The sequence below is a fragment of the Sciurus vulgaris genome (assembly GCF_902686455.1).
Source record: "Sciurus vulgaris genome assembly, chromosome: 5".
In the NCBI taxonomy this organism is placed as follows: domain Eukaryota; kingdom Metazoa; phylum Chordata; class Mammalia; order Rodentia; family Sciuridae; genus Sciurus; species Sciurus vulgaris.
The window spans coordinates 53,139,176-53,154,970 of record NC_136465.1 but is presented as its reverse complement, the minus strand read 5'-3'; the positions used below and the strand labels follow the sequence as shown (position 1 = coordinate 53,154,970).

The 15,795-nt window shown below is 37.8% G+C and overlaps 1 protein-coding gene across 3 annotated transcripts in view; it reads right to left on the bottom strand.

Moving 5' to 3' along the window:
• ZMAT4 (zinc finger matrin-type 4) overlaps positions 1 to 15,795 on the bottom strand; it is a 451,010-nt gene that overhangs the window by 68,735 nt on the left and 366,480 nt on the right. The window contains exon 7 of one of the 3 annotated variants that reach the window (XM_079142184.1): positions 1,895 to 15,484. The exons of the other annotated variants lie outside the window; for them this stretch is intronic. Within the exon in view, the coding sequence (XP_078998310.1) occupies positions 15,469 to 15,484 (16 nt within the window). The 3' untranslated portion in view covers positions 1,895 to 15,468. Of the gene's footprint in view, positions 1 to 1,894; positions 15,485 to 15,795 lie in introns of those variants that run through there. 3 annotated transcript variants of the gene reach the window in all.

Here is a 15,795-nt window from a genome sequence, read left to right as displayed (position 1 = left end):
TAGAAGTTCAATGGATTAGACAAAGGGGAATGAAGGGAAAGGAGAAGGGACAGGAATAGGAAAGACAGTAGAATGAATCTAACATGACTTTTCTATGTACATATATGAATACACCACATAGTGAATCTCCACATCATGAACAAGACTGGGTTCCTAATTAGAGTAAGATGTTCTCCATGTTTATACAAATGTGTCAAAATAGACTCTACTGTCATAAGTAAAAGGAACAAATGAATAAAAGAGATACAGTCAAAATAAAATGACTTGGCAAGTTAAAAGTTAGGGGAAAGATGAACAAAGAGAAATCAGACAAATTAAAATTCTTAAAAATAAGAATGGAATAATCTTAAGAGTAGAGAATAAGGTATGAAGTATTAACCAAGACAAAGAAGTTCATTTCATAGTTTTATAAACATCACCCATAATAAATATATAACAACTGTGATACTTATGCACCAAACAGTTTTGAAGGACTTTTAGTAAGAAAATTAAGAAAATAGTAGTAAGCACTTTTTTTTTTTTTTACAGACACTGCCTTAGGAAATCCTCACAATTGTATAATTGTATTTTAAGGTAATATCATTCCTAAATCGCAGGTGAAGAAATCAAGCATTCAATCATAGATGACAATGTGAAGGTGAAGCTTTGGACGTGCAAATGACAGATGAGGAAAAAAATGGCTAAAACCCTTGTCAGTCTTTGAATTCTGTCCAAAACAAAAGAATTGGCAGGAATAAAATCAAAAGCAGCCTTCATTCACAGAACTGGTGGAGAGAAATCCCTTCCTTCCTCCAGATTCTGTTGTGGTAGCAACAGTAACAGAGATTTTTGGGATGCCCAAGAGGTCCCTGACATAATTGATGGATGGGTGGCAGGAAGTTAGGTCTCAGCATGTGCCTAGAGGAAGACTGTTTAGTTGGTGAAGGGGGAGAACTGGAAGGAAATCATTATTCCAGTCTCCTACTCTCTTGGTCCAGTTTTGGCTCATCAGAAAAATTGCCGAGGGCACTCAAATAGGTTAAGGACTGAAAGTACTCTGAATATATGGCTACCAGCTGGTAGGACCCTGGCCCCAGACAGGACTATTTGGGACAGCTTTGCACGCTCTGAATAGCTGAGGAAGAGCTTAACAACAATGTTTTACTTGTTACAACTCAGCTCTTAGAGCTTTTTTGATTACTAACTAAAATAATATTCAGAATAATAAGCAGGATGTCAGAGCAGAAGTATCAATTATGGTTGCCACCAAAAGATGTGGTTTTATTTTCATATAATTTAACCTAGTCATTATCCTTGTTCAATTGGTTGGTTAGGTTAAGTATGGACTTTGTATTGAAGCATTTTATAAATATCATGAAGTTCAACAGGCCCAATGAGCACCAGAAGAGGTCACTGAAAGCACCTGCAAAAGCTATTTGATTAGGATGGAAAATGAAGTCAAGATAATTCATGAAAAATTAAAACTAGATTTTTTATTACATGACTAATACTGCAGGTGCCCATTGAAATGATCTATTAGACTATTGCAGTGATTCTGGAGGACAGAGAAAATTGGGCACTTTGCAAAACATACAGTACAGCAGCAATAATCAGGAAATATGTGAAGAAGTGATGGACCAAATGGAGTTAACCCCAGAGTCAGGAGGAGGCATGGGAGAGTTCAGTGTAAATGGTGAAGTGCTTCAGAAGCAATACCCTGGAGGCCCACCGCAGGACCCGCTTCAGGCCAGTGTGAACTGAATAGTTCCCCTGACATACTTCTGTAATTGTCAGTATATTTAGGGTGTATACCAACTACTCTACTTTAGAAAAATTTTGGGTATCACATATAGGTAAGCAAGGAGAAGTCTTCACAGATAGCAAACCTATAAAGGGTGATCTTTGTGTTAGGCTACACACTAAGCTGTACTAGGTTGGCGATTACAATTTGGAACCCTGTATATTCTTCTGGTTTCTCTTGATTCCCAAGCCTCAAACCTTTGGGACACTTAAAGCATTCTCAGGGTCTGACTGGAGCAAAGAGGGACTGAAGCTGTGGTTCCAGACTTTTGCCTTCCCAATTTCTTTAGGAAGCATCAAGTACCTTATTTACAGAATGATCTCACAGCCCAGATTCTGACCCTAATTCTGTTGCTGGTTGACTGGAATTTGGGGAAAATTATCTAGCCTTTCTTTGCCTCATTTTATTCATCTGTAGAACAATATACACCAAGAACATTAGAATCAAAAGGAAGTAGGTCCTGTCCTTAGAAGAGCATGCTGCAGAATGTTAGGTTATCTAACTGAAGTGTCTAATCTTTCTGTGTTTTGATTATTTTTTTCTTTTTACTGAACCTAGAAGTGCTCAGTGACTGAGCCATGCACCCAATCTTCTTTAAAATTTTTTTTTTAAATTTTGAATCAGAGTCTCACTAAGTTGCTTATGGTCTCGCTAAGTTGCTGAGGCTGGCTTTGAGACTGTGATCCTCCTGCCTCAGTTTACCCAGCCACTGGGATTGTAGGTGTGTGCCACTGTGCCCAGCTCCCTGATAGATTTTTAAGAGACTGTCCAAATTCAATAGACACATGTTAGTTCTGACTTGGTTTATTCCTTTTCATCATCCGTCATCAGTATTGCATACACCATGACCTCATGTTTCCAACACCCTTATCCCAATAACAATTGAATGGATAAAAACAGTCTTCTGCCTTCATCCTCTCATAGAAGTCATTTTAGGGGAGAATTAATGAGGTCTGACACTCTACAGAAGAAGACATACAGGTGATTAATAAATATATGAAAAAGTGTTCAACATTTCTAGTAATTAGAGAAATGCAAATTAAAACAACTCTAAGATTTCATCTTACTCCAATTAGAATGGCTATTATCAAGAATACAAACAATAATAGATATTGGTGTAGATGTGGGGAAAAAGGCACACTTTTACATTGCTGATGGAGTTGCAAATTGGTGTAGCCACTCTGGAAAGCAGAGTGGAGAATCCTCAGAAAACTTGGGATGGACCCACCATTTGACCCAGTTATCTCATTCTTTGGTTTATACCCAAAGGACTTAAAATCAGCATGCTATAGTAATGCAGCCACATCAATGTTTATAGCATCTCAGTTCACAACAACTAGACTGTGGAACCAACCTAGATGCCCTTCAACAGATGAATGGATAAAGAATCTGTGGTATATATACACAATGGAATATTATTCAGCCATAAAGAAGAATATTATGGCATTTGGAAATAAATGAATGGAATTGGAGAATATCATGCTAAGTAAAATAAGCCAATCCCAAAAAACCAAAGGTCAAATGTTTTCCCTGATTAAGTGGAGAATGATATATAATGGGGGTGGGGGGTGGGGGGGAGTGAGAGAAGAATAGAGGAACTTTGGATTATGTAAAAGGAAATGAGAGGGTGGGTATGAAAAATGGTGGAATGAGACAGACATCTTTACCCTATGTACATGTATGATTACATGAATGGTATGAATATACGTGGTGTACAACCATAGAAATGAAATGATGTACCCCTTTTGTGTACAATGAATCAAAATGCAGTCTGTAAAAAATTAAAAAATAAATAATTAAAAAAATAAAAATTAAAAAATGAGGTCTAATTTTATTTTATAAAAGTTAACTATGTTTAAAAGACTTTCCTCAATGAAAGACTACATGTATGATCTATAGCTTTCTCAAATGTGTGAAGAACTAATTCATTGTTCCACCCCATAGAGTAATTTGATCTCATGTATTTCCTCAGACTTGGTGGGTGGGGGGTAGTAGTTTTCCAGAAGGAAAAAGGTAGATATTGCAAAACTGGTTAAAACCTTAAAATACTTGAATTGGCCTAGGAATATTTCACAAACTACCAGAAGAAATTGACATGACAAGTTATTTTTGGTGAAAAGCAGGCCTTTAATCAAATAGACAGCCCTTCATTTATGTGTTCGAGAGCTTCACATTACTCTTACACAGTTCTATTTGTCCCTCGGCACAATAAGAGGTTACAATTTTTTCTGCATACATAAATTCAAATGCCAATTATGTGATTAGCAAATAGGTTTCTAATTAGAACTTTATGCTTATGACAAACACAGCTTTTTCTTTAACCTGTAAGGATGGGTTTTGGTACTGTATTTTTAGCTCCTGTAATACACTGAAAAGAGACCACAAAAATAGATCCATCTTTTGTCATTGAGAGCTGACAAAGAGCCTAAGTTAACATGGTCAGCTGGCCTCTACCCACCGGTCCCTCTTGGCTCCTGTCTGTTTCCCTAATTTCCTAAGGGAATCCTTTGTCAGGTCTTTGCTCATTGGCAGCTTGATGCCCACTGAGGCAGTCTCTATGATCCCTATATAATCCCCACCTTTCAGTTAACCTCTCCCCTCTGGTAATAACAGAATAGAGCAAAAATCTGCCATTCATCCCATCTTGATAGTCATTGGTAGAGTTCCTCTAAGTCCCCGGGACAAAAACTCTTTGAAACATGTGGAGAAACCTGAAATAAAGTTTGAGCAGCATCACTTGGCACAATCTTTTTAGGGAACTGGTTCTACTCTGAGTCCCTATTCTCTGTGGTACTTGGTGTGTCCACATGGCTTAACCTCTTGAAGACTTCAATGAGGTCAAGTTCTCCATTCTGTTCTCTGACTTCCAAATCTGCATCGTCTCTGCATCGGTGTCCTCTCTTAGCTCTCAACCTTGCTCAGCACCTGCTCAGTCTTGCATCAGCACTTTGTAGACATCCAGTCCCTGCTTCATGCTCCACATTCACACAGTCTTGGTCCCTTTCTGCTGCTCTCCCTCAGGTACCAACTGAAGTGCTGTGTTAAGCCCAAGATAACTCATCTATTATCCTGACCAACTCACCATATGTGTTTTACTTAGATAGCCAGATTCTAGTCCCTCTCTTCCCAGCCTTTTACTGGCAACGTTTAACTTGCCACTTGGTCTTTTTCATATATCTATGTCCAGAACATGTCCCACTGGATAGGAACCCTTTTTTGAATCAAATCTGAGTTTGCACGGTCATTTCAAAATGGTTCAGTGGCCCTTCATGCAATTCTTGCTGTGGTGAGCCCTTGCAGTTTGGTCAGCCTCCTTTGTGTCTGGCCAGACAGAGCTGCTTCCATGTCCCTGATGTTGAAGTGCATGGGTTTCTCACCTGGCAAATACTCAAGATGTGGCAAGTCTCATAATCCCAAGGCTGCTTGATGATCGGTTTCCACTGCAGATCAACAAGGCCAGTAGCCAGCAGGTTCCCTCTACACCTCCTTTTTTAAAAGACCCTGTTCTGAAAAAGCATGTACACGTGAGAAAGTTATAATCCACTGGACTGAGTTATTCTCCTCAAAGAGGGTGGGGCTCAGTCTGATTTTTTTTTTTTTTTTTCATCAAATTCTTCTGTAGACCAGGTAAGAAGAAAGGCTAGACCTTATACATCATCTCACACTATTCCTAGACTTTCTAGATAGGAAAAGTGAGGCTCAGAGACTTTTCCAGAGCCTCAGAGTAAGTGATATAACTAAAACTAGAATTCTGGTGTCTGAACTCTTTATAGACATTGGAGGATCATGCATACTGTCCCCAGACTGGGTCACATGAGAAATTTCAGTCTTTAACTTATCCTCAGTAGATTAGTATCAAGTTGCTAAAGAAGTTTCTGAAAGCTCATACTTCGTCCTTTTCTTGAAGCCATGAATTCTACTTTCCCATCTATCTTGTCTCCTACCCTCTTCCTCAACTCTGGAGAGCATTTATACAGCCAAAGCCATTTTACAGAATCCAGTTCTTTCCTCCTTGCCTACTCTCCCTTGCCCAGGAAGTAGAACTAATATAGTGCCTTAATATTCCTAGGGAACATTATTATCGCTTGATATGCCAATGTGATAATGGGCAGTTTGCCAATCTTGTCATTTTAGAAGCAAATTGGCTTAAGTAATCTCCTAAAACATCCTCTCCCAAGGGACTCTTTTCCCCATGGAGAAGACAGTATCTGTCATGTCCAACTGTGAGGAACAGAGGAAATAATTCCCCTACTAAGTGATACAAAGGTTTATTTATTTTTTTTAAGTCTTTGCAGGCCTTCTATTTAAATAAAGCTGTTTTTAACATAAAAATTCAATGCACGCTCACAGGATTTCAGTGTTGTCAAATATTCAATTTAAACTCTCCTCGTTATTTACATTCTCCATCCTAACAACCATTATTACACAAGAGAGGATTTTTCCCTGCAGTGAGCATTTATCCGACGTGGGGTTGGTGTTATTACCCAGGCAATTCTTTTCTGCAGTATGCCGTGTTCCAAAGCCTTATCTCCGTTGTTCCCTTTGTGCTATTCAGCACCAAGTGGGCGTCCTCCACCACAGCAGACAGCGATTTCACGTCTCTCAGTAGTGAGTCTGATTCGAATTGATCGATTGGAGGGTGTACAAGCCCTGCAGGCTCTGTGCCCCAGGATAGAAAAGGCTGATGTTCTCTTTGCCCTACTCTCACCTTTGGCTTCTGATGTCAGAACTGGCCACCCCAGCCTCTTCTGTTCCTCATACAGACACTTTCAGGCATGCCTGCACACAGGCTAAACAATGCTGCCTCATTTCTTCTGTAAGGACTCTGGCAGGTGCTATTTCTTTCTGGCTCAGGGGCTAGTAGGTAGAAGCAGAGCATTGTTTGGGCAGCACACACGGAGGCAGACGGTAACAGGAGGAGTCTTGTTAAGGGTTGATGACAGATACACATCTGTGTTTGTGATGACACCTGGTCTGCAGAATACAATCTATCACCTAGCTGAGATGAGAGCTTCTCTTCTGCTGCCCTTGAGTCATACTTTGATTTGATCTCAGATTTGATGCTCTTGCTTTGTTTTTATGGTTTGACATATTTAGTAATAAAATTAAGTTACCTTTGTCATGTCACTTTAAACCAGAGACCTATTAGACAATTGTATAGTCACAAAAATGAAGAGTAGAATGAGTCAAAGTACATATAATATGAAAGGTGAGTGGAGATGACACCAAAAGAACATCATGCCATTGCAGCTGAGGACATGGGCAATAGAAACTCTGGATTATTGGAAACTCTCTGGATGCCTTAGGGAGTTTATGATAGAGTAATATTCTGGGCGAAGTCATTGCAAACACTACTTAATGATGCAGGTGGTATTGTGTTACCCTCATGAGATCTGATCTTATTCATTCTTCTGAGTTGCTTTAATTCATAGTCCTGAACACTGAAGTAATCTTAAAGTAGAAGATACTACTTCATTACAGTGTGTGATGGTAAAAATGCAAGGTCACTTTCTTTAATATTCTATTGACTTCAAATTTTATATAGTAACTGGGACCATTGACTCTATCCCTTTCTTGCCCCTCTTTACCCATAAAAATAGGACCTGAAGAAAGGTTACTTGCTTTATAAAAGTTGAATTTCCTCTACTGCCAGAACATTGCTATAAACCTCCATTCTCTTAAATTTCTACTCCCTTCTTGTTACTACACTTTGAACCTCGTTCATAAACTGAATTTCAAATTGCGTTCACAAGTATTACTGTGAATGATTAATCTCCTCAGATTTTTGAAGTATTGAAACTGAATTATTTTAATGGTGTACAGGACATATACAGGCATGCCTCCTTTTTTCTGCTCCACCTATTGGATTATCAAAGTCCCATGTTTCACAGATGATAAGAAAACCCTCAGCAGGAAAACGTTAGAAGATAAGTACTGCTGGCACAGAGACCAGGAGACCAGGACCCACTCTCTGAAGGAAAGAAATCAGTAGGGCAAGCCATCAACACTGAGGGAGCTGGGGAAATAAAGATGACTTCCATTTAGATTCTGGGTCCCAGGAATGAGGATCAAGAAGCAGAGCTCAGGGAAGAGCAGTCTGTCTATGGGAATCATGTTGAGGGGTGTACAGGGAGAGACTACAGTCAGGTATTTGAATATCTATCCATCTGAATAGCTCAGGTACACCAGGCTGTAGATGGAAGCACAACAGTAACTTCTTACTCCTTCCCCAGGCTGTCCTTGGCTTAGGACCTCCTGAACCTGTTGTGCCCCCAACAAGACTGAACAGAAATAAGTCGCTTCAATCTCACAGGGCTTCAGTGTCCGTCCTCTGTGGTGAGGACCCTGGCTACCACCAACCCCATGCCAGCTTCTCTGGCATCTATAATGTAGAGAATTCTTTTAATTATAAGGTATATTTCTGACCAAAAACATAGAGAATGTTAATTGAGGACAATAAAGTGTCAAGGGGCAGACATGTTTGGCAAGCTGGGGTCTTAGAGCTTCATGCCTATTTGTAGTGAGCCAACTTTCGGGAATAGGGGGCTCATGTGTAGTTAGCTGATTTATGGAGTGGGTTAGTCTCAAACTCACCATGTTTATGACTCAGCAATGTCTATCTGACATTTATTACTACTCAAACAGACTGGCAGTCATAAATTCAGCTTCATTTTTTCAGTTAAATGGCTCCTATCATAAGACTAAGGAACAAAGGGGAATAATCCACAGCTGTGCTATTCATTTTGCACCTTACAAAGAACACAAAAAAGTATAAAAATAAAAGGTCATGCTGTAATAGATTTTGTATTTATATGCATATACACTCTATACAAATATTATATGAACACATATGCTGCACTCTGCTCCACGTGTGAGAACACATGGAGGAACTGCACGTCCAATCCTTTTGTGCTAGAGTAAAACTGATCATGAGTCTCCTAACTATCCACTCCAAGACCTGATAACAGAATGGCAGTCCTTCAGCCATATGTAAATGTGGAATTCTTGTTCTGATTAAAAGCCCAACTGACAGAGAGCAGCATGAAGTTCAAGAAGACGAAGGGGTTCTAGCAGGGATACATGAGCCTGGTAGGGTTGGGGGTCACAGGGACAGCACCTGGAATGCTCTGGTTTCTGCTCTTCAAAAAATCTACTCCCTATAGTTATTATACTATCAGTTACCCTCTCCCATTTAAGACTATTTCATCACATATTTTTAAAAATGAGAATGATCAAAATGGGGAATACAGACACGATGGTTTTAAAGTCTGTTCCAGGTCTCCATTGGACTACTCTGCTACATTAAACAATGATTAGCTGAGAAGAGGGAAGAAGAAGGAATACCCAGAGTTTCTTGAATATTGCTGTATAAGAAGAAACTGGATGAGCTTCACTTTAAATACTGAGTAACCAAAGTTCAGAAAAATTATAACTTTGCACAAGATCAAAACAAAAATAAGTGGCAGAATCATATTTTAAAATCAGGATTTTCTGACTCATTTCCACAAAAGTATAGTTTTGTCAGGAACTTTGTATTCAATAAGTAATTGCCAAACTTATATGTACACATATGATAAACATATACAATCCCTTTATTATGATGATTTGTGTTACTGGAGTTAGCCAAAAGAGAAATTGTTTTCGGTTTTGTTTATGTTTCGATCTTACTCCCATCCTTATCCTCAGATGAACTTTAGCTAAAGAAGATAACTGCAGAGGAAAAATAATTTGTTCCCTTTAAATTCCAACAATAAGTCAGATAATATCAGAAATGTCATAAAAGTAGGGACTATACTCTTTCTTGCACCATATAGACAGAGAAGAGGTCCTAAAGCAACTAAAACGTGTTGCTATATAAACATGGGCAAGACCTGAGGCCAAGTTCACACAGATTCATCATACATATGGGAAGCCAAGCAGTGAGTGTCAAGGGGAAAAAAAAAAAAAAAAAACCTCAATTATTCAGTTCACTTTTACCTGGACATATCAAGGAAGCAAATGGTTGATGAAAGTCCCATCAAATGGGACATCATTTGATCACAGACCCCCATGGATAGCTTGTAAGGATACTTGATTAACTTTCATTACAATTAAACTCTCTATACCTAAAGGACACTGAGAAATGTTAAGAGGTAGGAGATGGGCTTGTAATTGGCTTTAAATTAATTGGCAAAGTAGAAGATAGTACAGAATAAATATTTTAAAAATAATCAAAAGGGAAATTTCTTGGCTTTTAAAAAATATCTCTAAAATAGCACATATTCTTCAAATTTTGAATTTATTTTCCTGTCACCAGTTACTTTTTTTTTTTTTTTTTAAATACCAGCTTACTGCAGTTAAACAAAAGAGGTTAGGAAAAAGGTCAAAAGGACAAAAGATCACAAACTTCTGAAAATGTAGTTCTTAAGGTCGATCAACTAGAAAGTAGAGCTAATAAGTAAAGAGAAGAATTAATTCTTTAGAATGAGGAAAAGCAATCCATTATTGATGCACCTAATGCCAACCACCATGGATGCCTGGGAGATAGGGTCTATCTTTTCTCTTCAGGGTATGCTGTCCCTAGGGTGCTGGCAGCTTTTATCCAGGAAGACTCCATATTGATGTAGACTGCCTTCCTTGTAAAATGACCATCCTTCATTCTATCATTCTCAAATCCCAGACAAAGAGATTATGTTTTTGACAAAGTAGAAAACTATTCCTATTACATTGCTAATACACATGTAGTATTAATAATTTCTTTGGAACTAATATCAGGGAAGCTAACCACATCCTCCCATTATTAGTTTTTGGAGAATATTCACAGCCAGAATAATGGATTCATGGGTGGCAGGATTGACTCTTTGGACATGGCAACTCTTTGGACAATCAACAATAAAATCATTAACACTAATTCCTGGTTAACAGTTCACCCAAGAATGAAATTAATTTCAAGAAATAAGGGAATACACATTAAAAGATTGATCTCAAAATAGAATCTTTGGCCCTTGACCTGGCAACCCAGAAGAAGCCTTAAATTGCATTTAATTACTTGAAGATCAACAACTAAAGTAGAAATTTGTAGAGAAATCTCAAAAGAGAGTTGCAAGCAATAAGGGAATTCATTAATTGCATGTTGTGATTTCACCTTTTCCTTAAGTAAACATAAATAAATAAATAAAACATATCGGCCAAATGTGCTACATTGTACATTAACCTCAGCTCTCTAAAGTGGAATCATCCTTAGCCCTTTCTGACCCTTGTAACCCCACGGGAACTTGAACTCGACTTGAAACAAACCCTGCTAACTTAGAAGTCTGGCACATGACAGTAGTTGAACTGTTCTTCAGAAGCAATGTAACCTGCTAATGGTAGTTGGAGGGTTGGTGGAAGTAAAATTAGATTTTTTCCCTTCACTCATAATTTGAAGATTATAGAATGTGGTTTTTAAAGGTCAGAATGAATTACTAATTGAGTTGAGGCATTTGAAATTAGCAAATAAAACTGCTACTCATAATAATGATTAAGGAATAATTAATCATACAGGGTGAAATTGCAGTAAAGTAGAGCCAGCAGTAAAATTATTTTTTAACTAGTTACCACACAGCCTTTAGATAATGCTACTAAGTAACTGTTAGATATTAATTCCATTTCTTTCTCCTTAGGCTATACCCTTAATTTTTTTTTTTTTAAATAGTAGTTTCTCTGGATGACACAATCATGGGCAGATTTTCACTTGTTATAGTTTCTCTTGCAGGTATTCAGAAATATGTACTGTCATGTCTTCCCCTAATCTTTTATTTAGCATGTGAAGGAAGTAAGGGTTACAGTATTATAGGCACAACCTTAAACCCACTTGATTTTTTAATATAAATCACTGGCAAACTTGGATCTTTAACAATTATAATATAGAATTATTCTGTCTACTCTAAAACCAATGCTGACTCTCCCCTGTTGAGAATTTTAACACATTTGATAGTGCGCTTGGTGTTTTTTGTTTCACTAGTTTTGTATTAGACAGTCTTGGGTTTGATGCCCTCAGTCTATGCTGGAAATCTAGGATTTCATTTTGTTTTTGTATATTAAATTCCAAGCCAAATGTATAAACATGAATATGACAATAAAATATTCAGACAGTTGATTTGACAGCATATCTCACACTGGAAACAAATTAAGGCAGCATTTACATAGAGATTTACATTTGAAGCATTTGTTTTTTATTATTAATTAGCTAATCCACACAATAAACCTATGAGGTAGTTTAGCATGCCTTTAGTATGAACACATTAATTAAGAACCAGAAAAAGGAAAAAAAAATCTGTCCCCACAATAAAATATTGATCAGACCCTTCTTATTCTGGTCACAAAAGAAAAACAATCAATTCTTTGGATAAGTTGATCAAACGAACAATAGATATTTAGTTTAGATGGAATATTGAGAGTATACATTTATTCCCTGACAGTTTAGAAAGGTTACTTTTTTTTTATTTGGGGTTCTAATATTGAGGAACCTGTCAGAAACACCTCACTCAAAAAAATCAAATCTGCAAGAAATGTGAATACTCCTACCCCCCACACCATCACCACCAGAGAACTCAAATTTCCCTATAAGAGCATTCACATTTTGCATGTATTCCATATTTTTTGTCTTTTGGCCAAGTTGGACTAATAAACTGACTCCAGTAGAAAATTCTTGGCATTCAAATTTATGTTTGTATGTCATCTAAGAGGCCAATGAAAAACAAATTCTATTGGTCTTTGTAGTCCAGCAACAGCGGACGAGAGTTTTATGACTACTTTTATCAGCAGAAGGAATCACTGTAGTCCTCACTACTTAGCAGATTGCTTTATGACCATATTTATTAGTTCACTGGGCTGTGGAGACTGTATATAAAGAAAGCTCATTAATTTGGATTTCACTACCATGGCATTTGTGGCCACTGGCACAGGTGCTAGCCTGAAGCCTTTTCTCTGCACTGAAGAGGAAGACCTTTTTGTAAAGTGAATTTGAATTGCATGACTAGAACTGTAAAGAATGATTTATCTCTGAGAGATGGGCTGAGCATGTAGCTCAGTGGTAGAACATTTGCCTAGCATGCCATGGCCCTGGGTTCCATCCCCAGGACCACCAAAAGAAACAAACAACACACACACACATACACACACACACACACACACACACACACAAAAGAAGATGGACTATTTCAATAACAACTGTCCTTTAAAATATAATTATTTCTTTCTAATATAAGGAGTCCATTAGGTTTGCATGTGTTATAATTTTGAATCATATTCTCTTATAGCAGGACTACTTGGTTAGTTTAGTTAACATTACTCCAAGGACTCTGGAATTAAAAAAAAATACTCCAGTTATTGATAATTTATTTTCTTTTTTCTAATTAGATGAGTTTCTTGTTAAGTTCACTGGATTCAGATTTTACAGAAAATCACTGTTGACTCAAGTTCTCATCTGTTATAATCAGGTGTCTATCAGAGAAGCTCCAGGGCAGATGGGACCACAAGACAGGGGCACATCCAGGTTTGTATGGGTTTCTTTCCTCTCCATCAGAATTAATTGGTCATTTGGAAACATTTACCTGACATCCCATTCCACTCCACTCGTAATAAAATTGGAAAGTGAGATATGACTTAATTGAACACATGTAGCCACACCAAAGCAAACAAAGAACAAGAAACAGGTAGCTTCCCAAGTAGAGATGTTTCTATTCAAGAACTCCCAAAATACAAACACGTATGAGCCCTTCCTGCATAAAGCTGAATATACATGGTACACTGGAAAAATAATTTCCCTAATCTGCATGAGGAAAAAGGAAGAAAGAAACTAGAAAACAATCAAACAGACAAAACTTCTGGCAGGGTTTTCAACTTTCACTTGGCAGGTTGCCAAAAAGCAATGGTATTTAGATGAGCAACTCTGAAAGAATCTGATTATTATAGCTGAAAGCTTATCTATAAAGGGTTTGGCATAGCTTCTCTGTAAAGTAAAAGAAATCTATGTTCGTAGGCTTTTCTATATTAGGTTATTAGAAAAATAAACACACTTCGGGCATGAGCTCAGTCACTAAACACAAACAGAAACAAAGATTTTTTTTTTTTTTTAACTCAGACAATGCTTATTTTACAGCAGAATTGACAAATAAAGCTTTATTTTACACATTCAAAGAAAAGCCATCACTCGAGGTCTATACCTCTGTTTTGTGTGCTTCTTTCCAAAACAGCAAAATAGATATCCTCCCATCAAACCCTCCTTCCTTCCCACAGGGCAGCACGTGGCTGGTGGGGCTGCTTCTCTCTGCAGACCCAGAAATGGGCAGCCCTGGTCCCTCCTGAGTGGACCCTCCTCAAGGGAATAGTGCCAAATTCCAAAAGCAGGAAAACAGGCACGCTAATAACAACACTGTGCATTTCCGTGTCATTTCATTTATTGCTCACTGAGTTATAACCACCTCAGCTCTCCGCAGAAAACAAAGGAGGTCCACCTGGAGATCAACTGCCTGTGGTCACAAGGTGCAAAGGGCAGCCCTGGCCAGATTCCAGCTGGAGCAGGACAGCATCCTGAACAGAAACTCAATGTCCTGGCTTGTAGTCAGCCTGCAAGACACCACTTCTGGTCACCATGGAGAATGAAACCTGGAGAAAGAACTTAATGATTTGCACCAGAGACATTCCCCCTCACAGAGGGACGATTTTTCCAGTGCATCATTCAATCCAGTGGTGTTCTTCCCAAAGTGATGGACTCTTGGCTCAGCAACAGGGCTTCAATGAGAAACAGAAGAAATAGGGTACTTTGCCTTACCCAAGGATTCCTTCACTTCATTCCAAATCATCAGTACCCCAAATTAATGCCCACCATTCAGGACAGTTTCATAAGAAATTCCAGTTTTCATCGCTTTCTGGGGTTTATGATTCTTTTGGATGCCTTTAGGAAAAGATTTTACCAAGGTCAACTGCTGTGAAGTCATTTTTGCCTAAGAGGATCATCATGCAAGCAAACTAATTCTTTTCCTAAGCTACTATTTGGCAGCTTGCAGAGGACTTGGCTTCACCTTGAGAAACTGTCCTTGGAGTGATCAGAAGAAAAGGATAAAGATTCTTCCTTTATTCATCCTCTTTGCTCTCGTTTAGATGTCAAGCCTGGCTCATATGTTTGAAGGTGAAGGACTGGTATTTGTCCATTATATATTTTTTACTAATAATGATTTGTTCAGGTTTGTGCATGTTGTCACCGATTATGTTCAACATGATGACAAAAGAACATTTATTTCTGGATAGAAGTGATTTACATCACGATCATCAAGGATTTCATAGAATATACTCTGAGGAAATCTAGAATAAATTGAAAATTAAACTTTTTTTCACTCTTTGTAAGTCTGAATAATACTTCAACTATTTTCTATAGGATTATAATTTAGATGCTAAATGTTATCAGGAAATAATTTTTTTAAAAATCCGTCCAAATATCTTGACTTACCACAAAACTAAAAACAACAACAAAAAAAAAAAAAAAAAAGGGGGGGGGGGGAAGAAATCTCATTCACTTCCCAAAAATCAAGATTAGTCTTATGTTATTCTGTGAATCCTCGTAAGAAATGTTCATTGTTCAAGAAGGTATCCTCCTCTAATGGTTGATAAGCGATTCTCCACAGCAGAGAAATGCTGGCATTTTTAAAATCTCTTGATTGATGTTTTCACTACTTATTCTTCAGGCTATAAGACAGAAAGGAACACAGTCTTACCTTCTTTCATATTATATATTCCAATATCCCTCTCTTCTCTCTGTCTGCCTCCATCCGCCCCCACATCCACATTATTTCAACCATCAAATATCAATAGAGCTGAATTTATATGGTGAATTTTTATATGCTAAATTACCTGTGCATATAATAACTCAATTACCAAAGCTATCTCCATGTATGTAGAAGAAAATTTATTCCTCTACATGGCCAATCCAGATGCTAAGTTCATTCCCAATGTTCTTAACATAAAAATAATAAATTCATTTTAACTTAGGGCATGCT